Consider the following 27,286-nt stretch of genomic DNA (forward strand, 5'->3'; position numbering starts at 1 on the left):
ACGAAGACGACCGGTGATTACACTACGCTGACAGGGCAAAGTTACTGCTATAACAACAACACCACCTGTATGCCGTTTCCACGACAGTTGATTCTACGTTACCGAATCAACCCGGATCTATATCCGGCCAAGGACTGTCACTCCAGCAGCATTTCCCTTATGTAAATATTGGTAATGCTTATGCTGCTACAACAACAACAACATCACCTGTGTGTCGCCATGTGTGAATTTAGCATTTCTGCAAAGCTCATCCGACTTAACAAACACCACCAGCACAGTGAGAGTTGGAAAAGATTTTTCTGAGCTAACATCGACATATCCGGCACTATTTTTTACAACATAAAAGTGTCATGCTGCTCGCTTACGCAATTGACAAGTACTAGTTCGGCGTAGTAAAGGACTTTGTCTTGTCACCAACAAAAACATCAGTCGAGAGATCCAGCGAAGAACAACTCTTGCCAACAGGTGCTTATTTGGGCTGGGTAGGCAATTGAAAAGCAGAGCCCTTTCTCGGTCCACGAAAAAAGCTCTATCAATCATCCTCCCGGTCTTACAGTATGGCGTTGTGTTTTGGAGCTTTCGAGAAAAAACTCTTCGCAAAATCTATGGCCCAATTTGCGTGAATGATTCATATCGAATCGAAGCGCATTAAAATTCAACGGTTGCGCTGGCTAGGTTACGTTGAGCGAATGTACAATGACGCCCCAGTAAAGAAGGTACTTTTTCGAAATGCACTGGTGGAACTCGCAAAAAAGTTCGTCCTCATCTACGTTGGAAAGACCAAGTCGACGACGACCTGACCGCCTTGGTGTTTCTAACTGACGTCAACGCGCGCATTGCAGAGGCGATTGTCGCAACATATTGTTAGCAGCCAAGACCGACCATCGGTTGTAGTTGCCACCTCAGTAAGTAAATTATATCTTTTAAAGTTGTACATCTGTCTACTTGAAAAATGTCAATTATGACCTAAAAGAAAGTACCAGCTAGGAATGATATTATACTACTACTGATATCTGCGCGTCAAGGTGAAATACGCTTTACTATCTTTGAAATTCTTTAAATTTTTGTACATTTTGTACAAAGTTCGGAACTTTGAGTTGTAGTTAAAACTTGATAATTCGTCGCGCTCCTATTATTTTGAATACAGGTGCACATGTACCCATACAAACCCCGTGTATCGGTAGTCATACATTTTATGTATGTAAGCCATAATGCATGTATGCATGAACGCACATAAATATTTCGAATTTTGACTTACACAAGTTTGGGAAGGATGATTTAAATTATATAAATTATCCTACAGATTCATGTTTCGATGCATTGGAACAGATTGAATTACATAAACATGTCGAGCATTGCAGGTAAAGGAATTTGTAATTCTTTGTTTCGTTGATTTCGATCTTGATATTTTAGAAATTGTGATAAAGGATGGTCCATTAGCTGATAGGGTTTGCTGTAAAATGAATATTTTTCAGTGATTCTTGCGTTATTCGAATAAAAGAAATTTTTTTGCTTAACTGACCTGCCGCAGCTCATACTGTCAACACAATTTTTTAATATGTTGACACTTTCTAGCTCTAACTATCACACGATTGAGCCAAATCGATATTCTTTTTAAAGGTTTGTTTCGTTTTTGGATATCTGTTTTTTTTTTTTGTCGGGACAACTAGCAAGTGCAGCACTCAGACATTCATTGAGTCCATTGTACTACACTTGGATTCCCTTTTAATTTTCTTTAAATCTACCCGATCTCCGAAGAAATCTGAGTAGATCTTGTGGTGCCAAGGAACCAAGATGGTCGCTTCTTAACACATCAGTGCCAAAGACCTCAAACCTGATTCGAGCGAAGGCGGGGCAGACACACAGGAAGTGGTCCGCCGTCTCATCCTCCTCTTCACAAGCTGGGCAGAGTACACTGTCTGAGATGCCCAACCTTTCCATGTGGTTTGCCCACAGAAAGTGGCCCGTCATCAGTCCAACCAGCCGTCTGCACTCCCCTCTGCTTAATGTTAGAAGGGTTTGCGACAGTCGATCGGACATGACAGTTAACATCAGTTTTGTCCATCTGCAGCCTCTCTCAGCCTGCCAAGCTCGCTTGTGGGTGGTAGTTACCCATTTGCTAACCGTAGCCGTGATGGCCGGCCGCAGAAGGGAGTGGCAAAACGGGCTTTGGGCCAAAGAAGTTGGCCTCAGAGCCTATCTTAGCTAAGGAGTCAGAGGTCTCGTTACCCGCGATGCCCACGTGTGCCGGGACCCATGTTAGCATCAGGCTATTATGTCTACCGACATAGTTCAGCCTGGATTTACAGGACTTCACTACCCCTGATGTGGTTGGAGGGCTGTCTAAGGCCATAAGCGCAGCTTGGCTGTCGCTGTAGACACATATAGATCTGCCTGTCCATCGTTTTTCCACAACAAAGTTCATCGCTTCTTGAACTGCATACACCTTCGCTTGAAACACAGATGCATGCATTCCAAGAGCAAAGTGCAGTTTTGTCCCGCTGGATTCCACGTAGACCCCAGAGCCTGTATAACACTTATTCTTAGCGACAACTTAAAATCTATCGAGGTGCATAAAAAAACAATTATGGCTCCACTCAGTCGGTTCGAAAAGAATTTTCGAAGAAAAAGGCCAATGATGCCAGTATTCCAAAACTCAGCCGATGTCCTATCTTGTAATACATAACACCTTGGCAAGTGAGTAGGTGCTTCTTAAGAATCACATATTTACGCGCACGCAACCAAAATGAATTCATGAGTTCTCATTATGGAGAGTGTCGAAAAAATTCAAAAATTTGTGCAAACTATTTAACTAGTTTTGTTTTTAAGTGGCAATGTTTCTAATGCCGATATGCGCCGCAACTACTCTCATAATCTTCAGACTTTATTTCTTCTTTCTGAAGCTGTTAAACTCACTATTGCTCGGAAGACAGTCCCAGTGGTGGTACTCTTGCTGACATCTTTTGTGGAAAATGTCATCAACCTAATCAAATTAGCGACAGTTTTTAATAAAAAGAAGTAGTCTGATCCCCGATGCCCACACCTATCTATTTCAATAGTATTATGACAGCCAATCCAGCATTGTCGTCGTTAAACGGGAAATTATGGTCTTGTCGTTCTTTTTTTTCCGCGGATAAGGATGCATCATCAAAGCTGCCAACGCAGCAATGGTATGCCAGTGGAATCGCTGTTCCATCCTTTTCATTGCAAGATCTATGCGTGTGTGCTGCTTACAAGTCCCGTTTTTTCATCCGGAGTATATTTCGCGCGAATCCACTGACAATTTCCCAAGTTTCTTCGCTGCTTAGCATCTTGTCGATTACATTTTTGGAGGCTATACGACCGACTGCATTCTTTAACGTTCGACGTCCTTGTTCCCAACGCATGCATTGGAAAAAATGTATTCAGGGCCATCTTCGACTGCATCACCGTATATGCATGTTCGCTTCGCACCTATTTTGAATGGGTATTTCTGGAAATACTCGAGGTTACATACAAATTTACTTTACGCAAGTATTGAATAGGGTCATATTTTATTAGCTTAGCAGTCCATCTACCACGTGTTTCGTTTCTCTAGCGGTCTTGCCATAGCCTTAGCGTTTTGTTTTTTATTTCGCGTTCTGCAGGTTTGCTATCGCTTTCTTCCACCCCCTCGTCCTTTAATGCCCACAACTGTTTCCTTTCCAAGGCTAGTAAGTCAATTCGCTTATCACTTGAACAGTTGGTCCTGATACTGTGTGGTAGGCAAACACAACTCTCTGAGCTGCCGTTCGTTGAACCGATGCTAGGAGCTTACACCGGTGATTTGCCTTTAGCACATTTGACCGCAGTTCAGTTACGTATAAAAGAACGGAGAGCGTGGTAGCCATCATTGTACGTAGTAGTATCACATCAGTCTACTGAGTAGGAATACCGTCCTATCGGCTTTCTCTGCTGCGTATTTTATTTGTGCCCAGAAATTTAGGTACTTTAAAACCTTTTGTGGTTAGCGTAGGGTAAGTTTGTATGCTAACTTTTAGTGGCTTATTTGAGGTCACCTGAGTCTAGCCACGTTCGTGTCCGAATCATGACTTGGTTAAGTTTTCTACGAGCTTATTTTTTCGTTTAGGTGGTATTTATTTGTTTTTTCATTTTTTATCGCATAAGATTTAACTTCTGTTCCCGGCTACCTACAAAAAGTATGCAGTCCGATTCTGGCTTTTGCGAAATATATTCTGATTTTAGTTTGATTTTCTTTAGCCTTTTGGAAATCAAGGGTTGAGATGAGTTTGGTGATTAGCGTTACCTCTTTTAAGTTTCATCTAACCTACGCCGCCGTCGCCTATCGCGCAGACTTCAATCTTCGACTTTTCCAACTACAAGTTTGTGCTATGACTTGCTATACTATTGTTATGTGATTGTAAAATGGTTAAAGTATCGCCCATAGCATTTTCTTCATTTCGTTTACATCGGTCTTCTTAGAACATTTTGTACCACCGATAAACGTTGCTTTGATCCAAAGTAGTTTCTCCGTATGACACAATCAACATTCGGAAGGCATTCGCGCACTTAATTTCGTTTTTCACCAAACATTGCATATAGGTTCTTTGATTCATCTTGAATAGGTACAAATCGAAGACGAGCCGAAACACGTGCAAGCAAAGCAGCTGTCAACAATTAACTGAACTCGTCGGCATAAGTGAGAGACATGAGTACCAACATATCGCCACAAAAAAATTGAAACTCGAATATACGTAACCTGCAAAAATTCAAAATTCGCGATACTTTTTGAACACTCATGTACGAGGTGTTAAAGGAACGAATGGATAACTAAGGCTGAATGATAAAGCATACCAATGTGACCCCAAATTTCCGCCTTCTCGGGCCAGTCATTTTTACGAAATATATTTTTTATATAGCTCTAAAACGAACTATGGAGATTGCACGTAGAAAAAAAAAGGATCGTAGAGAACTAACGCATAATACTTTAGTCCGAACTCGATGTGGTAATTTGAATGCTCGAATGCCTTGATGTGTGAGCAGCCTATTCGTTGTCGCTGAGTTATTTGTCATTCAACAGGAATAAACTTCGAATATTGTTCTGAAAGGCGGCCGCCGTAGCCGAATGGGTTGGTGCGTGATTACCATTCGGAATTCACAGAGGTTCGAATCTCGGTGAAACATCAAAATTAAGAAAAACATTTTTCTAATAGGGGTCGCCCCTCGGCAGGCAATGGCAAACCTCCGAGTGTATTTCTGCCATGAAAAAGCTTCTCATAAAAATATCTGCGTTCGGAGTCGGCTTGAAACTGTAGGTCCCTCCATTTGTGGAACAACATCAAGACGCACACCACAAATAGGAGGAGGAGCTCGGCCAAACACCCAAAAAGGGTGTATGCGCCAATTATATATATATATATATATATATATTGTTCTGAAATAGTTATATGTCAAAGAAAACACTCCATCAAGAGCTTGGACGTCAAGCGACGTAAGAGTACATAGAAATTAAACATTTCTCCACTAAGCCATGTAAGGTTCCGACAGGGCTTTGGGCGAGTTTTTATTTCATTTACTATGACGAGCCCTTGAAGAGGGGTTATACTTAAATGCTATTATTTTATGATTGATTGAATGGAATTGCATTCAAGTAGTCAAATCGCAGATCGGTCACGAAACAGCATGCAACTATAGAGGGCTTGCTGGCCGCGAAATTAGTCGGAATATGGAAATTAGTCTGAAGGCTGCCTTCTGCATGAGTTTTGGTGTAGCGCGGCCTTTCCTGTCGGAAGGAACAACAAAAATTGCATGACAACGCTTATGATTCTCAAATAAAGTGTTGTTTGAAGTCTAGATGTGAGACGTGTTACGAGGGGATAAGCCTGTTTTGCAAAAACCGCAAAACGATCCAACATCTCTTGAAAGTTTTGATGAGAGAAAGGGGAGGGCCACAGTAGCCGAATGGGTTTGTGCGTACTACCATTCTGTAGGGCTCAGGTGCGAAAACCTTAACTGCTTATGCCTCTCGGCAGGCAATTACATGAGCATATTTCTGTCATCAAAAAGCCTTTCATAAACATATCTGTCATTCGGAGGCGACATAAATTTGTAGGTCCGCTCATGTGTGGAACAGGATCAAGATGCATACTACATAATCGAATATAAGCTCAACAAATGATGTACGCGCCTAGGGAGGTTCCCTTGGGCGAATACCCATACCAAGTGGAATTTTGTTCGCCTGAAAGAAGTGACCGTACAAGAGGGGGTACACCCTTTCTGGTTGTTTGGCCGAGCTCCTCCTCCTATTTGAGGCGTGCACTCCGGAATGGTAGTCACACACCAACTCATTCGGCTACGGCGGTTGCACTTGCCAAATTTAACTGAATAGAAATCTCAACCCAGTTTGCCATTCTCACCTGTCAAACCAGAGTTATCGATATCCATAGTTCTCATGCAGCTAAAAAACACTCAACACTAAAGTGACAATTGACCTTTGTCCTTATGGACGTTAAGTAGCGATTTCTGAAAAAGCTTTCTAGATGAGAAAGAGACAGAATTTATTCCATACTCTCCGTGCAAATCCTCTGCATTTTCAAGAAAGTGCTCTAAATTTCTTAGGACTTGGACAATTCAGCTACAGGCTTGTTAGAAGTGCTGACTGGATTTGCCAGTGCTTGGTATAGTTTAAGGACTCTGTGGCCTTCGCCTGAACTCTTTAACTTGTCTAACCAAACTTAAGTGTACGAACTTCTTTTATGATTGTTCGGGTAGCAGACACTTCGTACTAGACTTGCTTCTAAAATCCCGTATTTTATTATTGCATAGTCGAAGTATTACAAAATAAAATATTTCAAGAAAAGTGTTTTATACGTAACAAATTCATACATATATATTAGCCCGGGTCGATTTGTGGGGAGGCAAAAAAATCGCCCATTGCTCTGTGAAAATCATATTCTAGGGATCAAAATAAGAAACTTTGCCGAAAGAATCATACCTCTAAAACGAATTCTGATGTCCCCCAATTTGGGTCGAACTTTTTAGTTTCTTTTCTATAACTCACTTAAATTAATTTTTTCATTTACATATGTTCTGACTAAATAAATTTCTTAAGAGAAAAAATAGATATTATAAATAAATAATAAATATTATTATAAATAAATAAAAATAAAGAAAAAACATAGCCATTTAGCTGATTTGTTCATGTAAAGGCCAAAAATGGTGATATTTTGAAATGATTGTATGGGGAACCCCCCAGGGGAGTTCCAGGGGGTGTGCCACTGGCATGCGTGGATCGGCCGTCCAAAGTTAGTGGGGGTCGGTCATACATTTGGACTCGATTGGAGCAATCTAAATGGGTTAAAGTGGGATTTTTCAAAATTTGCCCCTACCCAAAAGTTCGACCCAAATTGGGGCACATCAGAATTCGTTTTAGAGGTATGGTTCCTTCGGCAAAGTTTCTTATTTTGATCCCTAAAATACGATTTTCACAGAGCAATAAGCGATTTTTAAATCGACCCGCCCAAACATATATACATAAATGTATGTGAAGCATAATAAAGAGCTTGAAAATGTCTTTACTTTAAATAAAATATTTAAAATAAAATGAAAAAATAAAATATTCTCGAATTCAGCACAACTAATCATTTATCACTAATTGTATGAAAATTGGTTTCCATTTTATTCGACGATACAATTTAAACCCAATGAAGTATCTACAAAATGAAACAAAACTGAATCCACAACTTTTTTCCTTTCAAAATGATAAAAACAATTTATTTTTAGATACACCAGTAATATACAATAATTATTATAAAACCAGAAAAGAAAAAATTCAAATAAAAATATTTGCTTAAAAATGCGGCTAAGCAATATGATATACGTACATTCATACATATTGACTCATAATTATATAAAATATTACTAAAAACTAAGTCAATCAAAGTAGTGAAATTGAAAGATTTACCAACACTAGCTAAAGTAAAAAAAAAAAAATAATCGATATACTTACTTGAATATTTTGAAATTCAAACTAAAAGCATTAACAAGTTATAGTTAATCAAAAAGCAAAGCAAAAGCAAAAACAAAAAAATTACAGATTGAAAAACTGTGCACTCACTAATCCACATACACACACTCACACGCATACACTTGACCCCGATCATTGTAATATACATCCTCAAACAAATTCCGACAACAAAAAAATAAAAAAGAAATACAAAAATAAAACATAAAAAAAATTACATTTGAAAAGTAATTAAGTAAATTATGTGAAAAATTAAACGCTAAGCGCAAATATGTGAGTACATAGAAGTAAGAAAAAGCAGCTTGTGACTATTAAAAATAACAAAAATTTTACCAATTTTGATTAAAACTAAAGGAAAATAAATTAAAAATACAAAAAAAAAAAAAAACCATTAAAAGAGATATTTTTAATTTCCCGGGCCCTTTTTGCTCCTTTATTACTTTAATTAATTGAAATTACCCACCCCACCACCCGCTTAACTACTACGCGCCTCTAATTGACATAACGGATACTCTGCTAACTTCAGCGATATGGTGCCCTTAACGATCAACTGATCCAGCGTTGCAGCGGTTTTTATACGATATTGCCTGAATATCTTTGCCACGAATACCTTCATCAACATCAAGGCATACCGATAGCCAATGCACATGCGTAGCCCCTTTGTGAATGGTATGAAAGCGAAGGCATGCCGATTGGTCGCATATGGCCCGAAATGCGCCTCTGGTTTGAATTGCTTCGCTGCGCTTCCCCAAATGCGTTCGTCGCGTTGCATATTGTAAATGTCGATGCCAATTTGTGTGCCACGTGGTATTATAACATCGTTGCGTAGCCGAAAGCCATCGGCAGCACTACGCAACACCATCGGTACGGGAGAGTAGAGACGTAGTGCCTCATTGATTACCATTTCGGTGTAAGGCATTTTTTCAAGATGCGTATTATCGATCTCGGGTGATTTGTCTTCCGGAAAAAGGGCGCTTAGTTCTTCATAAACCTTTTCTTGGTAGTCGGGGTGCATCGCCAGACACAGGCATACGATATATAAAGCAGTAGAGGTAGTTTCAAAGGTCTGTGGGTGAGAGAAGGAGGAAGAGGTTAAGTAGTGAATAGTTTAAAAAGAATTAATAAATAAAATTTATTATTTAAAATAACTATACAAGAAGTTTATTTCTATACTGATAGCTATCTCAAAATTCGATGACGAGCTGGTGACTTCAAACGGGAATTGGAAACAATTCCAAAAGGTTTGATAAATTGTTGCTTTTAATTTCATAGACAACAAATATCCAAGCCTGATTGGGCCAAGGAGTGTATATAAAAGAAGAGCCAAAATGTAAGAGTCTCAGTGTCACAAAAGCAGACTGTAGAGGTGTAGTTGCTTAAATGATTCCACCACGTCCTTCTACAAGCAGCTGCTGCAAAAGAGATGCCAGGTTGTGTTGGGTTTTGTTGTATGAATTTCCAATGAATCGTATGAATTTCCAATTTCCACTATTGGTTTTAGAAGTTTCTACGCATACTTTTGGTCCACGGATGATCGAAAGAACTTTGCAATCCGGTATTTCATTGTACTTGCTCAGCACTCGCAATGCTGATTCGAGGCCTATCTTTCCAAGAGTGGATTATATGTATATAAAAAAATCTGCTAAGCCAATCTATCGCCATTTTCCGCGTTTGAATTTTCATGGGGTGGGCTGCTTAATTAAACGCAGAAAGTTGCGATGGATTGGTCACATGCTTAGAAAACCACCAGATAACATAACGAGAATGGCACTGGACTGGAGCCCGCAAGGGAGCAGAGGTCGCGGTTCTTCTAATACTAAATAGAAGAAGGTCGATGTTGCATGACCTAGCAGATGCCTACATTATATGAAATGGCGTAAAACAACATCTCAGAACCGTGTACGATGAAAGGCCCTATGTGTCAGCTGGTGCCCATATCAGTTGCGACTGAAAAGAAAGGTCGGTGTTATTCGAGCAATTTTCAACTCACTATAGGAGAGTTTGGCACCGCGATTGCCGCTTGGCTTTTAGAATGAGTGTTTACAGGATATTAAGTGCCAATCCAAATCCAATCGACTACTTCCTTGGCAGTGGCTACTTTCGTTTGCAAAATACAGTAGTGATACGGAAACCAAATTTTACGTTTCTCGAAGAGCTAATCTTAGAAAACTTCTGCAATAACTTCCAACTATCCGGGAACAGGTTCACTGGAATTTCTCGCCAAATGTTATACCCTGCCCGATTCTCAACTTATAAAGTGGAGAATCTCAACTTATAAAGTTGAGAAGAACCCAATTTGGGTAGTGTACACTGGTCCGTCCATGTGGAAAAAAAACTTGAAGTGTCTAAGAATTTGAGACTAAACCTGGCAAACCTTCGAGTGTATTTGTATCATAAGAAAGCTCCTCGTAAAAAGCCATTTGCCGTTCGGGGCGGTCCTCCAATTGCAGCACTCCAAATGGAGGAGTAGTTTGGTCAAATATCGAAAAATTATACATATATACCGGCAGCGATAGTCTGTAATATCTACTGCTGCAATATCAAATATAGCTTTGAATAGGGTTGATCCTTAATGCGGACAGTATACTGCACTCTCTCCAGCTTCAGAGTTATCGCGGAGGCAATTTGATTAGTAGCTTGATGCTCTCGTTCCACCAGTAGCACGGATATATGTGTTTACGTACAACTCGCTTGGGCATGGAAGCGCCGCAAGCTCCTTGTAGTCCATCTATTAGGAATTTAGTTCTATTCTCGGCTGGATCTGTTGTAGATTGAAATTGCCTAATCATGTATTAAAGGACTTCGCTATCAAGCATTTGTTCTTTCACTTTGGACCTGTTAGTTTGGATGCAACTTTGGTTCTCCTTTCGGTGGCACGCGGTCAACGGCACTTTTTTCCCAGATGGGAAAACTTCCGCTGTAGAAGTTTTTATAAGCGAAGTAACGGAATCTATGCTAAAACTTTTAAAGACGTAAAAAATGTTGTTCCAAGGGTTCAGTATAGCTACTATCCAGTCTGCGTAATGGTTTGGTGGTGAGTGTCTTGTAATGGGGGTACATCTCTTTATTTCTGCGAAAAAGGGATTAAGACCGGGAGGTCTTAGAAGGCATGGTGACGCAGTTGAACAGTACTCTCTCCAATGGAGAACGTCCAGCAAGATTCTGCTCCAGCCCATAAGACAAAAACCACTCAGCAGTGGCTAAAAACCAATATTCCAGGGCTCATAGCTGCAGAATATTGGGCATCTGGAAGTTCCGATCTGATTCCATTAGCCTTCAGAATTGGAGAACATGGCCTGTTGAAGACCTTATAGAAACTTGGAGAGTCTCAAACAATCAGCAGTTCGAGCAGCGACGTCAATATCCGTGGAAACTGTGCGTGCTGCAATAGCTGAATAGTCTAATCATTTGAAGGTTTGTGTGAAAGCAAATTGGGATCATTTCCAATGAAAATTAAATTTTGTTTTAGTATTTACATGATTAAATAAAACTAACGTCATTAAAAAGTATTATAATTTCATATCTATAACGGACATAACTGGTAACAGAACTTATGGCAGAACTAAGTATATGATATGTTTTAAAAAAATTTCACTAAGTGCATTTTTCCGCTCTACTCACCGCCGCTATGATGACATTCGCCTCCGCCCGCACATCGTCCCACGACAATTGACCTTGTTCGACATGTGAACGTACTTGCTCCACAAAGATAGCTTTGGACTTCCGTATGGTCGCTGAACCATCTGCATCCGCATCCGTTAATGCAGCCACATTCACTTTCATATTCACTTTCCCATTCATTTTCCCATTCTCATTCACATTTACATTCGCAGTCCTGGCACAATTTTCACTTTCATTTCCATTAATAGTTGAGTGTTTTTGCTCTTGTTGTTGCTGTTCCATGCCGTTTGCAACAGATTTATTATTTTTGAGCTGCAGCAGCTGTGAAGGCGCATGAAAGTAGGGAAGCAAGTAAAGAAAAAAGTATTAAAAGAAATTAGCCGCAAGCATCAAAAGAAAATCACTTTAATGGGTGATGTGCAGACACCAAGCACGACTATGTACACAAATATCAGAATGTATATGTTTGTGGGTTTGTGTGTACTTACACTTTCAATGAAGCTGAAAAGCACATGAACAACCTGCTGCTGGCGCACAAACAGCGCCGAGCGGCGATAGAGCATATCCGGATAAAGCCATGGCGTCAGCATGCGACGCACACACACCTCAGTGACGCTGTATGTGTTTAACAAAAGAAGTGTTGAAAAAGAAAATAAAATAAGAAATTGCGTATGAGTGTTTAAAGTGTGTATACATATGTGTGTATGTGTACGTATGTGGGCGTTTAATGCAGATAAAAGGCAAAGTTTTGAGAAGACACTTCAAGCAGAGCTGGCAAATGAGTTGGAATTGTACGAAACAATTGAGTTGACAATACAGACATTTCAATAAAATTACTGTGGGTCGCATGCAGAGATTTTCGTGTTAAAAATATATTTATGGGAAAACTGTTTAATGACCAAATTGGGAAGAACTTTGTTCGATACTAAAATAACTTACAGATTTGGCGATTTCTTTTCGTTTCATTTACTTTATTTGATTTAAAATATGGGGCAAAATTACTCAGTGAACACTCGCTGTAACTCTTTAAAAGGCCCTGGATGTTTATGCTATTTTTATTGAAACTAATGAACTCAACACACAATCACTGGTTAAAACCGAGGGGGTGTTTTCACTATATATACAGGAAAAACTGATCAAAGTATATAAGTTTGGTGATCAGTGTGAGTTACTTGGAATGAGTGGTTACTGTCTTTATGTAAATAGTCAGCTCATTTGCTTCTGCCAAAACGGCAGGTAGGTGCTGTTTTGAATTGATAAATGTGAATACATTGTGGGGATTTTGGTAGTAACATGTGGTGATTTATACTCGAATGGAGTTTCCTGGTCAGCAAAGTTGCAAATGCTGCTTGGAACGTCGCCACTGTATTTTCATTTAGGAACTAACATTAGCACTGCTAGCAAAGTTAGTCGTGTAATACAAGACCCCGGCCAAATAAAAAGTCACACAAAGTATAGGTTTTCAGTGAATACGGTAGCACTTGGTTAGAATGTATTCGGGTTCATTCCGAGTCCAGACTCTACTGTCGTTGGATCGATACTGAAACAAACGCAACTCCTATTGATAAATCTCTACGTTAAATTGGTTATCCGAAAGCTCTATATAAATCTCTTCGCGTAAAAGCACACTCTGGTATTATGGGATATTCTATATCCACACATACACATGTATAACAAAACATAACAAACAATAACGTAGCATAACAAAACATAATGTGACTGATCTTAACGATCTTAATAAAATAACATAACAGAACTTAACATAGCATAACAAAATTTGGCAGAAAATAACTAAAAACAACTATTATGTTGCATAACATAATAAAACTTAACAGAACATAACAATAAGCCGAATTTCGCCATAGAAATATATAGACTACTTACGAAAGCGGTAGTTCTTAAGTTTTATTGCCGCTGGCAAAAGTGATTTGCGGACTATTGTTGGCCTAACTGAAAGACTTATTCGCTTCTTATCACAACAGAATTGGAGTAGCGGGGTCTTTATGTAAAATGTACGTAAGAGATAACGAAAGATTATTCCATAATAAGTTCGAATGACCAGCCCTTGGTCGGATAATGTAAACGCCAGGTTCAGCTTCAGATACTTTGAGAACCTTGGCAGGGCTGACCAGCCATGTGTCATCCCATATACAACTTCAACTGAACCCAGAAAGTCTAGTTAAATCAAGGTGCTCCTAAAAATTACCTACCTTTATTCGAGGGGAATAAAATGTATGATTCATAAGCGTAAGTCCCATTTATTTAGTTACTCATTTATTCATTCAAAACAAAAAACAAAAAAAAAACCGTTTGAAATGTTGTGAGCTGGTAGAGGAAAGCTTTTTGTTTATAACTTTCTCTTTGTTCGCGACGGATCCAAACGAGGGGAAGTTTTCAGCCTCCGTTACTGCGACGGTAGCTTTCACGATGCATTCGGCATTTTAAACCTTTTCATTCTCCAAAAACAAAAAGAAGTAATTGGAACTAAAATGTATGACAGTAAAATTACTCATACGCCACCGTGCTTATGGGGATCAAATTTTTCTTGCCAAAAAATATACTAATACTGATTTTTTGCACACTATTTCGAGAATAAATTTTGTTCCACACTGTATTACATATAGACTTACGCTATTATCGCTTACCCTTTGTATGCTTCGAAGATATGCGCAGAGCCTTCATTTTCAAAACTCATGCGTTTACCCATTGTGGTTTCTATTCGTGCACAAATAGTTAAACAACAAAGACAGAGAATAAAATGAGTTTAACGCTTCACTAAGCATTAGAAATTGCTAATTACAACACTCACGACATGCTGCCTCCAATACATTGCGTTTTAATATTTCGTAGATCTCCAACGGCGTATCGGTAGAGGCCAAAGCTGCAAATTTGCTTAGCATCAGATCAGCTTCGGCATTGAAAATGGGTAAAAAGTTGTTGATGATTTGGCGACTAAAAGCCGGATTGATGAGACGCCGATGCTTATTCCAGCGGGGAGCTAAAAGGGCGAGCATAATGAATGCAAGTGGACAGCATGAAAACGACTAATGAATACTTATGTGAATACTTAAAGATACGAATATTTGTGTATGTGGATGTTTGAATTGAGTCTTACTAGAACATGACTTTGACACATTCTATGCCAGACCCAAATCAAATTCACAAATAATGCTCAAAATGGCACGTAATACCAATCAGCAAAGGCCAAGTGTTGCCTTCAGCGCAACATTTACTTTGAGTTAATATGCGTGTCTATGTGTGAGTTTATGTAGTTTTTTTATACTCACAACTGGATGTGAAGAGTCCATCGCCAATTGCCGCTGCCATGAAGCGATAAAATTCGCCTTTGTTAGTGCAGTGGGGTGAGTTGAAAATCGTTTCGACTGTTTCCGGGTCATTAACGTACAGGAAGCAACTTGTACCCATCCACGAGATAAATGGTGTTGCATAGCACTTCGATATGCGTTCCATATATTGTAGAAAAGCTGGATGTAAAAAGAGCATAAACGGTGAGGAAACTTGGTAAAGTAAGTAATACAATAAAATAATAAAGAATTACTATTGTTTCTAAAAAGCTAGTGGAAGTAAATACGAGGTGTGTTCAAAAAGTATCGCGAATTTTGAATTTTTGCAGGTTACGCATATTCGAATTTCGATTTTTTTGTGGCGATATGTTGGTACTCATGTCTCTCACTCATGCCGACGAGTTCAGTTAATTGTTGACAGCTGCTTTGCTTGCACGTGTTTCGGCTCGTCCTCGATTTTTACTTATTCAAAGGATCAAAGAACCTATATCAAATTTTGTGTGAAAAACGAAATTAAGTGCGCGGATGCCTTCCGAATGATGGCTGTGTCATACGGAGAAGCTACTTCGGACCAAAGCAACGTTTATCGGTGGTACAAAATGTTCTCAGAAGGCCAAGCAGATGTGAACGAAGTGAAGAAAATGGTATTGGCCAATCGTTGAATCGCCGTTAGAGAAATTGCTGAGGACCTGGATATATCGATTTTCTCGTGATATTCGATTTTTTTCTATGCTTTGGGCATGAGACGGGTCGGCGCGAAATTCGTACCAAAACTGCTTAATTTATACCAAAAGCAGCATCGCATGAACATTGCTAATGCGATGTTGGACTCTGTCCGCGACGACCCAAATTTGCTCTAGAGGGTCATAACTGGTGACGAATCATGGGTTTATGGTTATGACGTGGAAACCAAAGCTCAATCATCTCAATGAAGCTGCCGCACGAAACAAGACCGAATCAAGCGCGCCAAGTTCGGTCGAATGTAAAAGTTTTGCTTACCGTTCTCTTCGATTGCACGTACGTTGTGCATCATGAGTTCTTGCCACAGGGTAAAACGGTCAATAAGGAATATTACCTGCAAGTTATGCGCAATGATGCCACAGCCACCGTATTCCCCAGATCCGGCCCCCTGTGATTTTTTCTTGTTCCCGAGATTGAAAAGGCCTATGAAAGGACGACGCTACGCTTCGATTGACAAGATAAAGACGGCATCGAAGGAGGAGCTGAACAAAAAAAAAATGATTTGAAGATTGGAAAAAACGTGCGCAAGTGCATAATATCTCATGGGATTACTTTGAAGGGGACAAAATAGCTATTAATGAATAAATAAATAATTTTTGAAAAAAAAAACCAAATTCGCGGTACTTTTTGAACACACCTCGTATGCATAATAATGGGCACACAGGCTTTGATAAGTTTTCTTAGTAATGCTGTTTAGTATTTAAGCTGTGATCAAAAAGTAAGGTGAATTTGTTTATAACTTTTAAAATCTTGATTTATTGATTCTAAATCTATTCTATCGCATTCAAAATAGACCTTCCCTCCTTATGATAATGGTTTTTCATTTACGACAATTAAATATATTTATGACAATGGTTTTGCAGTTTTCGAAACAATTGTTGTTTTCTATTTATTTTATTTATTTTGAGCGAGTCCGTATAAAGTAATTCAAGTATATTTTCATCAATTCTTCTAAAAGTTGGTTTATCTAAAGGTTTCAGAGGAATAAGAAGTAAAATGAAAAAAATTACCATAATTTGCATTTTCGACACCCGCTCTTCTTTGCTTTTCATCGAGGTCAAAAAGCTGCCCAAGCAACCCGGAACAATTGCGACATGTATGGAGAAGGTGTCATAGGCGAGTCTATATCAAGGAAATGGCTTGAAAAGTTTAAAAATGGCGACTTTGACGTCAATAACACGTCTCGCAGCCGAAGGCTTTCGAAATTTAATGAAGAACGTCTCAAATCACTTTTGAAGGAGAATGGTAGCCAAGCCAGTAGTGAATTGGCAGAAAAAATTCACTGCGATCATAAAACGTTTCTCAATCACCTTCATTCAATGGGATTTACCAAAAATTTGAGGTCTGAGTGCCTCACGAGCACAACGAAAGAAACAAAGAAAGTCGCCTTCAAATTGCTTTTCAGTATCTCGCCCGCCATTGAACAACACGCGGTCATAAACAGCGCTTTTTGTGCCGAATCGTCACGCTAATTGAGAAATGGTGCCCATACATCAATAAGAGGCAAAGAAATGAGTGGGTGGGATCAGGAGGGCATGGTGCTCGAAAGAATGCCACGGTGAACGAGGAACTTTACATTGCTCAGCTACACGCACTGAATGAATCTATTCAACGGAAAAGACCTGATCGACATGGTCAGGCCATACTAATACACGAAAAATCCAGGCCACATGTTGCACAGTAGTCAAAGCCGCACTCTAAGAGCTCGAATGGGAGGTACTTCAGCATCTGCCGTATTCTTCGGACCTTGTACCGATCGATTACCATCTTTTCCGCTCCCTGCAAACCATATAAGGACATTACCTTCGTTAACAAACTGTGCTTAAAAACTGGCGCAACAACTTCTTTGACACCAGACCAGGCGATTTTTGTCGGAACGGCATAAGCAAATTGGTCGAGAGGTGGGAAGAGATTGTAAACAGCAACGGAGAATATATAATTGATTAACTTATTGATATAAATATTGTTAGGGTTTTTCAAGCAGAGGTCTTCGTGATTCTGTAGGCATACAAAATGTTTAGGGATCGCTGTTAGGAGGGACACAATAATATCTTTTCCGATAGTCAAGCAGATAGTCAACGCGCTATCGTCATCATGTTGTTCAACTCCTGTAAAGAGGAGATCAAACGTCTCGAACGTGTAGAAAACATTTCTCTTATCTGGATTCCAGGGCATAAAAACATAGAAGGAAATGAAATTGACGATGAGTTTGCCAGGAAGGCGCCGACAGAATCGATTTTAGTTGCCCTCATCTCAAACATCGATGCCCTCTTGACCGTTGTTAAAGGGAAACTGCACAATTTCTTTTTTAAAAAAGCGCAAGGCAGATGGAAATCTATCTTATCGTGCGCTCTCTCAAAAACATTTTGACCTCAGTACGACAGAAGCAGGGCGCTTAAAGTGCTCGGGATCCTCCGTCATTTAATTTCCAAACACATGCCGTGATCAGAACTCATGCGAAGAAGCTTAGACTTCTGTACAAGGGGGGTTGTACAGAAGAACCTCACCTCACTACATTAACAACAGTGGATGCCTGTAGATGTTTTTTCTTCCTTTAAGTTTGGTAGTGGTCTACAAACGGCACTCTAGTGCTACTTACTTGTAGTATACTCGTGGTATTCTTGCCATTTAACCTATCTACCTACCAATGTTGAAAATTATGGAATAGACTTTTTGGAGCTGCAATAACTTCGGTTCTTTTTAGCATTTCCATACAATTTTTTTTGAAATTTTTTGGGGTAAATTAAATTTAACATTTCACGAATTCAAATGTAAGCAATAAAACGGAAAAGTAAATTAGAAGCCGGAATATTTCTGCAAAAAAAAAATCATTAAAGGACTAGAGCGTGTTAAAACAATTATTGGAAAGAAACAATTTTAATTTTTTTTGATCAAAAATCAACTTTTTTTGATTATTTCTGAAAACCACATCCGCTCAAAGTTTTTCTTATTTTTTTAGTAACAATAAAAAGCGTTTATGTATTTATTTATTTTTTTATTCATTTAATAATCTAATGCTGTATTTCTTATTGACTATGAAAAACTGATTAATTCTAAATAATTCAATCAAAAATAAATTCTACTTACAATTTACATGTTTCAAATGAAAGAAAATGTAATATTTCTTATAGTTTACTGAGAAAAAATATTAGAGAGTACTTAGAATCTAGTTAACCTATTCATTTAGTAATATTTGCAGTGTGACAGAAAAATTTAGGTCAGTATGATTTGAAAGCGAAAGAAGCATAATTAGTTCTAACCATCCCAAACCAGAAAATATCTTGATTTCGTATGCTTTGCTGAGGAATATTGAAATTAATTTTTCCGAGTAGCGATGGGGAGTCAATCGCTCTAATTATCAAATCGAAAACGAAAGTGACGAAAAGAATAATCCAATGCCTAGTGTTTTTGTATTAATGAGTAATCACCGACTTTAATAGGATCAGTGAGATTCAAAGAACGTAAATCATAATGCGCACAGGCTTTCGGAGACGTTCAAGCCTACTAACATGAGAAGCATAGTAATCTTCATCTTATATGGGCACTATTACTCTTGTGAGCTTTGGCCTGCTGCATTTTTCCAATTCCTTATCCCAAGTTTATTGATGTCCTTCTCTAGTTCGTCGGCCCATCTTGATCTCGGTTTTCCTCTACGCGCTCGTCTTGTTATATGAACAAGCCATCTTAACCGTTGCGCTTTGATGAAACGTATTTCATTTTCGTCATTTAGCCTAGCTTGTCGTTTCACCTTATACGCCACTTCCCGTGATCTTTCATTGCTCCAAACATTTTTCAGAGTAATTTCGTTCCAAGACTTGCAGTTTTACTTTATTTGCTTTAATTCGCGTCCACGATTCAGCTCCAAAGCATAAGATTGGTCTAATGATGGTTTTTTAATTTCGATTTGAAGAGTGATGCATACGATTTGTTAGCTGATTGAATTCTCAGTTTGAAGCCTAAGTAAGTAAGGGATTCCACGATTTCAAAAGAAAAATCGCCAATTTTCAGTTTGTCTGATCTTGGCTTATTTTGTTTGGGTATAGTCAAATATTTAGTCTTGTCTTCGTTGATTTTAAGACCAATTCTACCAGCTGCAATTCCGCATAGCTTTTGGATAGGACGTGCATGTTCATGACAAATGGATGACATACCATTTATGCGAATAATTGGGTAGTTGTGTTTAAAATGTGTCCAGTCATTTTTGCGTTACTTGCTACACTGATGGCATAGCATAATGTTTTCATTCTGAAAGATTTAGATTTATTGTCTTGTATCATCAATTTTAATACAGTTTCGTTCTAAGTCATCATCACTATTCTGTTTAGTTTGTCTGAGAAATCTCGCGGAAATCCCATGATAGTTTTTCCAGTTTATTTTATTGTCTTTATTGTAATAGGCCTGATTGGGGAATACTACTGCTGTGTTCCAATCGACTGACAGTGTTTCATTGTTCCAAGTCAATGTTGCCAGGCTATGCATCCTTTCAAAGCCTAATATGGCCTCCAAATAAAGACGGCGTATTCCAGGTTCGAACGCCCCAGAGAGGTATATAACAGCCTTAGGATCAGTATATGGATCTACAAAGTCTGAAGTAAAACGTCCAACTTACTTTTAAGTACAGAATATGATTTTGGTCTAATTTAAATGTTTTTGAAAAGAAAATATAGAGTCAAACACCACGACAAAATCAATAATATCACTTGGATTGGGTAAACAAGAAAAAACTATGTGGAAGAAATAGGTATAGGAAAACAAGATTTAGAATAACAGACATAAAGCATTTGTTTATATTTAAATTTAATTATTTCTTTTACACCAAGCAACGGCGTTTATACAAAATAAACCAAAATACATTCAGAAATAAAGAAATAAATAACTTTTTCGTAATTTACGTAAGAGACCTAAGCTAAACAAATTATTTGAGAATTAAAAATGATTTTTTTAAGCATACAATTATAGGTATTTCCGGCAACTATTTTAGCGTAAATTTCACTCATTCGTTCATTGGTCCAAGGCATAGCCAAAAGCTGTGACGCATAGGCGCCCCCGCGCGGGGTTACGCTCAAGAAGACGACCTGTGTACTGGTGGACGTCAAAAATCGCAGAGCTCAGAAGAACCTGCTTCCATAATAGAAGAAGGTACACCAGAGCCAGACGAAGCAGAGAAGCAGAGGCGGAAGCTGCTAATTTCAGACAATCCCGAAAAACGCTGAAGCAAGCAATCATCGCCAGTAAGAAGGCAAAATTGGAGGAACTCCGAAGGGACCTAAATAGCAACCCTTGGGGTCTGGGCTATAAAATTGTAGCGGGGAAGCTAAACTCCAACTCCACAGCCGTACATCTAGACAGTGATGCAATCAGCAAAATAGTGGACAGACTGTTCCCCACGCACCCTATGCTGTGCGGGGACCAAGACTCTTAAGGTGACGAGATGCTCCCACTCTTCACCGAGGAAGAGCTCAAAACCGCGGCAAGAAGCCTCAAAAGTAACAAAGTTCCAGGTCCAGATGGTATTCCAGCTGAAGCACTCAAACTTGTGGCTGAAAGTCGACCAGATGTGATACTCAAAGCATCTTCCCTAAGCTGTGGAAAATACAGAAGCTGATGCTGATTCGTAAGGGTAGGGGTGCCCAGCGCAACTGTCAGCTTGGCGTCCGCTTTGCATGCTGGACAGCGCCGGGAAATCAATCCTTGGCGCAATAGAGGAGGTAGTAAGCAGCGCTCAACGCAGACGCCACTACCCGAACCGCATCACCGTCCTGGCAACGCTTGATGTACGAAACGCCCTTAACAGTCTACGATGGACAGATATTACAAAGGCACTACGAGAAAGGTTTCGAATACCTGCATACCTACTAAGGATTCTTCAGAGCTACCTGAGCGAGCGCGAACTGCTGTACGACACACCAGATGGTCGGAGAAAAAAAGCTATAACGTCTGGCGCAGCTCAAGGATTTATTCTCGGTCCCGATCTCTGAAATCTAAGCTACGATGAGATATTGAGCATAGAAATGCTAGAAGATACATATTTAGTGGGATACGCGGACAATATACATAGTGGCGGTCATACCAGCTCGGGACACTGAGGACGCTAGAAGGAAACTGAACCAAGTCATGATAAGGACGCAAATATGGCTTGAGCACCACGGCCTGGAACTCTCCAAACATAAAACCGAAGTCATCCTTATGACACGAGGTTACATGCCACTCAAGGTCAGCATGCAAATAGGTGACACGTCCTAAGTGATCCAAAAAGTAGTAAAATACTTAGGTATTCAACTTGACTGCAGTCTTACTTTCTGGGCCCAGATACAGGATGTGGCTACCAAAGCAGCAAAGGTCACGGGTATGCTAAGTAGATTAATGGCAAACATCGGTGGGCCAACACAGAGTAAAAGAAAGCTAATTATGGCGGTCACAAGCTCAATTCTCCTGTACGGCAGCGAAGTATGGGGAATTGTGCTAAACTGCAAAGCCAAGCGCAAAGCACTGAAGGCTGTGCAACAGACAGGGACACTCAGAGTTTCCTCAGCCTACCGCACTGTCTCAGGCGCTACAATTTTCGTGATCAGCGGTCAGATACCCATCGACCTCATGGTCCGGGAGCGAATGGATGCGTGGGACTTCAAGAAGAAACACGTCATCACTAGCTTCCCAGAACGGAGACGCCAAACCATGCTTCGGTGGCAAAGCCGATGGGGCACTGAACCGAGGGGCAGATGGACTGCGAAACTTATTCCATCAATTGACAAATGGGTCCAAAGAAATTTCGGAGAAGTGAACTACTTCTTAACTCAGTTCCTCTCGGGCCACGGATACTTCCGGAGTTACCTATACCGCATGGGCAAGATAACCGATTCCAAGTGCATATACTGCGAAGCGCTGAGCGATGACGCCGAACACACGTTTTTTAGTTGTGAAAGATGGCTCGCGGAAAGAAATGCTCTGAGGGAGCAGATTGGCGACATCGCACCGAGCAACATAATCAGACAAATGCTCGAACGTGGGGACAGCTGGTACGCGGTAAAGAAATACATCGAGAACGTACTACGAAAAAAAAGATTGACCTCGACACAGTGCAACAAAGTGAAGCCGCACAGATAGAGACACAAGAAGACGAGCCTATAGCATGAAAACTGGCTACAAATATGGTGGACCCAGACGTGGGTAAATAGAATTGGACCTTTATGGATGCCTCTCTGGGAAGCAGTTCCAGGAAGGATGTCTCCCCAGAAGGAGAGGAGGGATCGTTTTAGTGGTCACACCACAGGATGCAGTAGACGACGGTCGCTGTAAGTGCGAAGGCATTTTGAACCCTATCTCACCCACCAAAAAAAAAAAAAAAATCCTGTAACGAAGGCTTCCAAGTTGTGGAAGTATAAGCACTGGTGACATCCCTATTGCTTTCGGTGAATGGCGAGCGCTACCGTGCAATGCTGACTGAATATTGTTTCCAAAAATTAATCAGCGAACATGGATGACGTTTGGTTCCAACAAGACGCCACAACTTGCCTTACAGTGCGCTTTACAATCGATTTATTGCAATATTCAAGCCGCCATTGCCACCATATGGCCAAATTTATTGGAAAAAGTTGGACTGATCGAATGCAGCATATAACTCATAGGGAACATATCGCACTTGTTACGTTAAAGCGTAACAACTCAAAATCTGAACATTTTCAGTAGAGACGAAAAACTGTTTCCGTAAATATTAATAATATAGGTATTACAAGGAAAAAAATATGTAATTGCACGAAAATATCATTAAAAACAATATAACGGTTGTTTCATTCTTATTTGCTTAGTAGTTGCGCTAAAATAACACATTTTTGAGTTGTTACTCTTTTCCTTTTCATTTTGAGTTGTTACGCTTTAACGTAACAAGTGCGATATGTTATGTTCAAAAAGTAAACGCCGTGAACTTATCTACTAGATTATAATAAACAAATTCATTTCAACAGTATTTCTGATTTGTATTATCATTTTAAACTCTCAAGCGCTTAAAAAACCCGGCACATTTTATGTAAACGCTAAGTTTTAATGACAATAATAAATATTAAATGTTAAATTAATAAAGATATTAAATATTTTTGTGATCTACCTTTGTAATTTAAAACTTTTATTTGGGGATATTTCGAAAACTACGTGGCAGAAAAAAGCGTCAGATTTTGTATGATATTTGATATCATTAGATATTTTTAAACCAGAGTAATTATGGAGTTTTTGATTTGCTTTACTCAGCTTTAAAGGTTATTTTGTGAAAAATATTCCTACGCACTTACACTGTCGCACTTACAATTTATAAAACTGGGTAGAATAAGCCGAGGTGGGAGGATTGTTATAGTATTAATGGAAGCGTGCCCCACATACCATTGGTGTGAGGGCACCTTTGAGATGTTTCTGATATTTTGATTTAAAAATCCTTCACAAAAAAAAATTACCCATGAGATACCTAAGGCTTCTACTAAATCTCTTTCAATCACTCGGCGATTTTCAATACGATTTTTCCTACGATTTCTGGTGTTGTTGCTGTTTTTGGGCGCCCTTGACGTGAATCGTCTTCAAGGCTTGTACGACCTCATTTAGTTTCAGTAAACCGTCTTTCTTCTGTATTAAATGACGGCGAAAAGTCCTTATATACTCTCACCATTCATTTATAAATTTTCTTTGATTTTAAACCTTACAAAAATAAAAACTCAATCACTGCACGATACTTGCTTTTTCCTTTGAAAATTCACATACGTTCATATGAAGAGTATAACAACATAACAAAAACAAAAAATAAGTAGTAGCAACGGCCTATAGCTGTGTTTAAATAATACGAAGTTAATTTGAAGCTTAATATGAAGCATTATGCATCGTTTTTTTATTCAAACTTTGTTTTCATACCTTTTTTTTATTATTTAAAGAACCAATAGGTTAGACTACGTTAAAATTGCTGCCCAAAAAGTGGGCACACTTGGGTGAAGAAATCAAATTCATCTTATGTGTTACCATTGCAAAGCAGGTAAGGTGGATGAAACCGATAGGACGAAAGGGAAGAGAGAAGGAGGTGGGGAGGGAGAGGAGTGGGTTGAGTATTTGAAGATTACGAACGATGACTGAGCTGCAGCTGTGTTAACCGCTTTATGTTGCTGATGAAGTTGATCAGATTTTTAATATCAAGGCCTGATACAATATATGCAGGCGTAGCAAAGAAGATAGATCCAGGACGCCTAAACCAGGTGATACAAAAAGTACTCGAAACAATTCCAAGTCTCACAGCATAAATACCTCGAGGCAAGGGTCTTGCGAGGACACTCACGAAACTGTAATGTTGTCAACCTCAGAAGATCCCTCGAACGTCTTTGATCTACACGTGGTCAGAAGCATATCGCGACCTTACAAGTTTATGTACTTGCCCTTAGTTGACGCCCATCTTTCCAGTAGCAAACCGTAGTAGAGAGTAGATTTCTGCTCTCTCCTTTCAAGGGGAAACTACCTCACAGGTCCCATGTATCACCAGCTCATCCCCCGCGCCGTTTCCCGCAATGTCGCTATGACCAGACGCTCTAATTATCAAATTGAAAACGAAAGTGACGAAAAGAATAATCTAATGTCTAGTGTTTTTGGATTAATGAGTAATCACCGACTTTTATAGGATCAGTGAGATTCAAAGAACGCAAATCATAATGCACACAGGCTTTCCGAACAATGTCGCTATGACCAGACATTGATTGATATATGAGCCTTATGTCAGAGAATGATATAATAATGACGGATGAAAAAAAAGTATACATGTATATCAAAAAATACCTTTTTTCATGCGACGTTGAGAGTTTTCCTCAATATACTTATACTTGTGAAAGACTTCCAAATATGTGCTTCATATGGGGAGAAAATGCTCAACGTTCAATACAAAAAAATTTGCAAAAAACGACCCGACTTTTAAGGCACTTTAAACTGTCACTTTGTTGTATTAAAATTGAGTTATAGCACATACTCAGAATTTTTTTAGAAATTCTAATTTAAAATTTTGATAATAATTTTGTGAAATTTTAAAAATTTTTGTGAATTCTTACAAAGCTTGGCACTTTGAATTACAAGATTTTTGGTTTGGTTGAACTTGATAATAATTTTATGCAATTTCTTGAATTTTTGTGATGCTATATTTTTCAACCGAAAATTGGTAGAATTTTATGTAGAATTCGAATCTGCAAGGAGCAAAGTCGGAAAAAATAGTTCCATCCAAAATTGACCCGCCCTAATGTACACATATACAAGAACCATCTGCCATTCGGAGGTGGCCCGATTTGCAGGCCTACATCCAAAAAGGGTGTAAGCTCCAATTATACCGGGTGGCACAAAATTAATCATCGTGTCGAAAGATTTATAACTTTTGTAAACGGCGTCGTACGTCAATCATATTTGACACTTGTGAACTAGACAGATAAGCAATGGAGCGCGTAAAGGTCAAAATAAACTTTTTCATCACTCAAAATCAGTTTTTTATTTAGTAAAAAAGGTACTAACAAACAAAAATGGATCATCAATTTTGCGCCACATTTATATTCCTTACTTCAAATGATTTTTTTTCAACCTGCCACAATCTATTTCAAGTCCGCTTGCACACTTATTAAACACTTCTGTGACCGCAAATCCCAGCATATGTATGCATGAAACTCAAACATTTAATTACGAATAATTTCAGGAATTTTAAAAATTTACATTTATGTACATAAATAGAATTTAATTTGAATTTAAGTTGAAATCTCAACTGGGACTTTCAGTAAAAGTCAAATTGCAGAAATTCCTAAATCCTACCCAAATCCTGCACAACTCATTTCACTGGCTTAACAGCAGTACACTTACTCTCCGGATGCATCATTTGCAGTCCCAGTCCAATGAATGGCAAGCCCATGGGGCCGGGCAATTGCCAAGCAACACGATAAAAATGCCTACGTGACCACAAAAAGTAAATCCATAACAACAGTAGCCAAGTGGCCAAGGCATAGAAGACAGCATTTTCCATTGCCATGGGCAAGCGAATGCAGGCAACAGGTTGCGATGTAAGTATGCTGCCAAGTAATTGTGTTACTTGTGTGCGATTTTATAGCGTTTGGGCGAAGAGGATGGCCCAATGGGATGTCAATTTGTAACAATTAGAAACACCGTATCAAAACGAATTTGAAGAACGCATAATTTGTCCAAACCGAAAGCGGAGCACACACACACACGCGCGTTTGTCTGCAGCTATACTCGTAACTCGTATAATTGGCTAATGCACAAGCGTAACGCAACTGATTAACTAAACCGTTTGAATCGACTGTTTCACGCCAACTGAGGAGCTCTTCCTAGATGTGGTGAATTTTTTTATTGCAGCAAATTCGAAATAAAAAATTATTGCGTCGTATTGGCTTACACAGAGGAAATAAAAGGCGTACATACAAATATGTACTCGTGTGCAGGCATGAAACTCTGCTGTCATCAATTGCACTGACGAACTGTTAATTGTCAGCTTTAGGTGGTTATTATTTGTGCCTATATTTTAGGCGCTACAATTGAATGTTCCAACAAATTGTTTTTTCCATTTTGGTAAAGTTTTTTACGTAAGTCATTTCGCAAGTTCGTTGTTGTT

General features: G+C 39.1%; 1 protein-coding gene across 1 annotated transcript; it reads right to left on the reverse strand.

Moving 5' to 3' along the window:
- Window positions 1-7,424: 7,424 nt before the first annotated feature.
- On the reverse strand, window positions 7,425-26,969 carry LOC129235657 (probable cytochrome P450 313b1). Its single transcript, XM_054869612.1, has 7 exons — window positions 26,521-26,969; window positions 14,911-15,108; window positions 14,433-14,621; window positions 14,269-14,338; window positions 12,112-12,238; window positions 11,624-11,944; window positions 7,425-9,068 (listed from the first exon to the last, which is right to left on the reverse strand). The coding sequence occupies exons 1-7, from the start codon at window positions 26,684-26,686 to the stop codon at window positions 8,478-8,480; spliced, it is 1,662 nt and encodes a 553-aa protein (XP_054725587.1). The 5' UTR covers window positions 26,687-26,969; the 3' UTR covers window positions 7,425-8,477.
- Window positions 26,970-27,286: the final 317 nt, after the last annotated feature.

The sequence above is a fragment of the Anastrepha obliqua genome, chromosome 1 (genome assembly GCF_027943255.1).
Source record: "Anastrepha obliqua isolate idAnaObli1 chromosome 1, idAnaObli1_1.0, whole genome shotgun sequence".
In the NCBI taxonomy this organism is placed as follows: domain Eukaryota; kingdom Metazoa; phylum Arthropoda; class Insecta; order Diptera; family Tephritidae; genus Anastrepha; species Anastrepha obliqua.

What these genes read in the sequence shown, in the direction of transcription:
- LOC129235657 (XM_054869612.1), bottom strand. Translation starts at nt 26,686, where the DNA reads ATGGCAATGGAAAATGCTGTCTTCTATGCCTTGGCCACTTGGCTACTG. An exon ending in GCAAATGATGCATCCGGAGA is followed by an intron (nt 15,109 to 26,520) that starts GTAAGTGTACTG and finishes TTTTACATCCAG; the next exon opens with CTTTTCTACAATATATGGAA. An exon ending in CGAATGTCATCATAGCGGCG is followed by an intron (nt 9,069 to 11,623) that starts GTGAGTAGAGCG and finishes TCTCACCCACAG; the next exon opens with ACCTTTGAAACTACCTCTAC.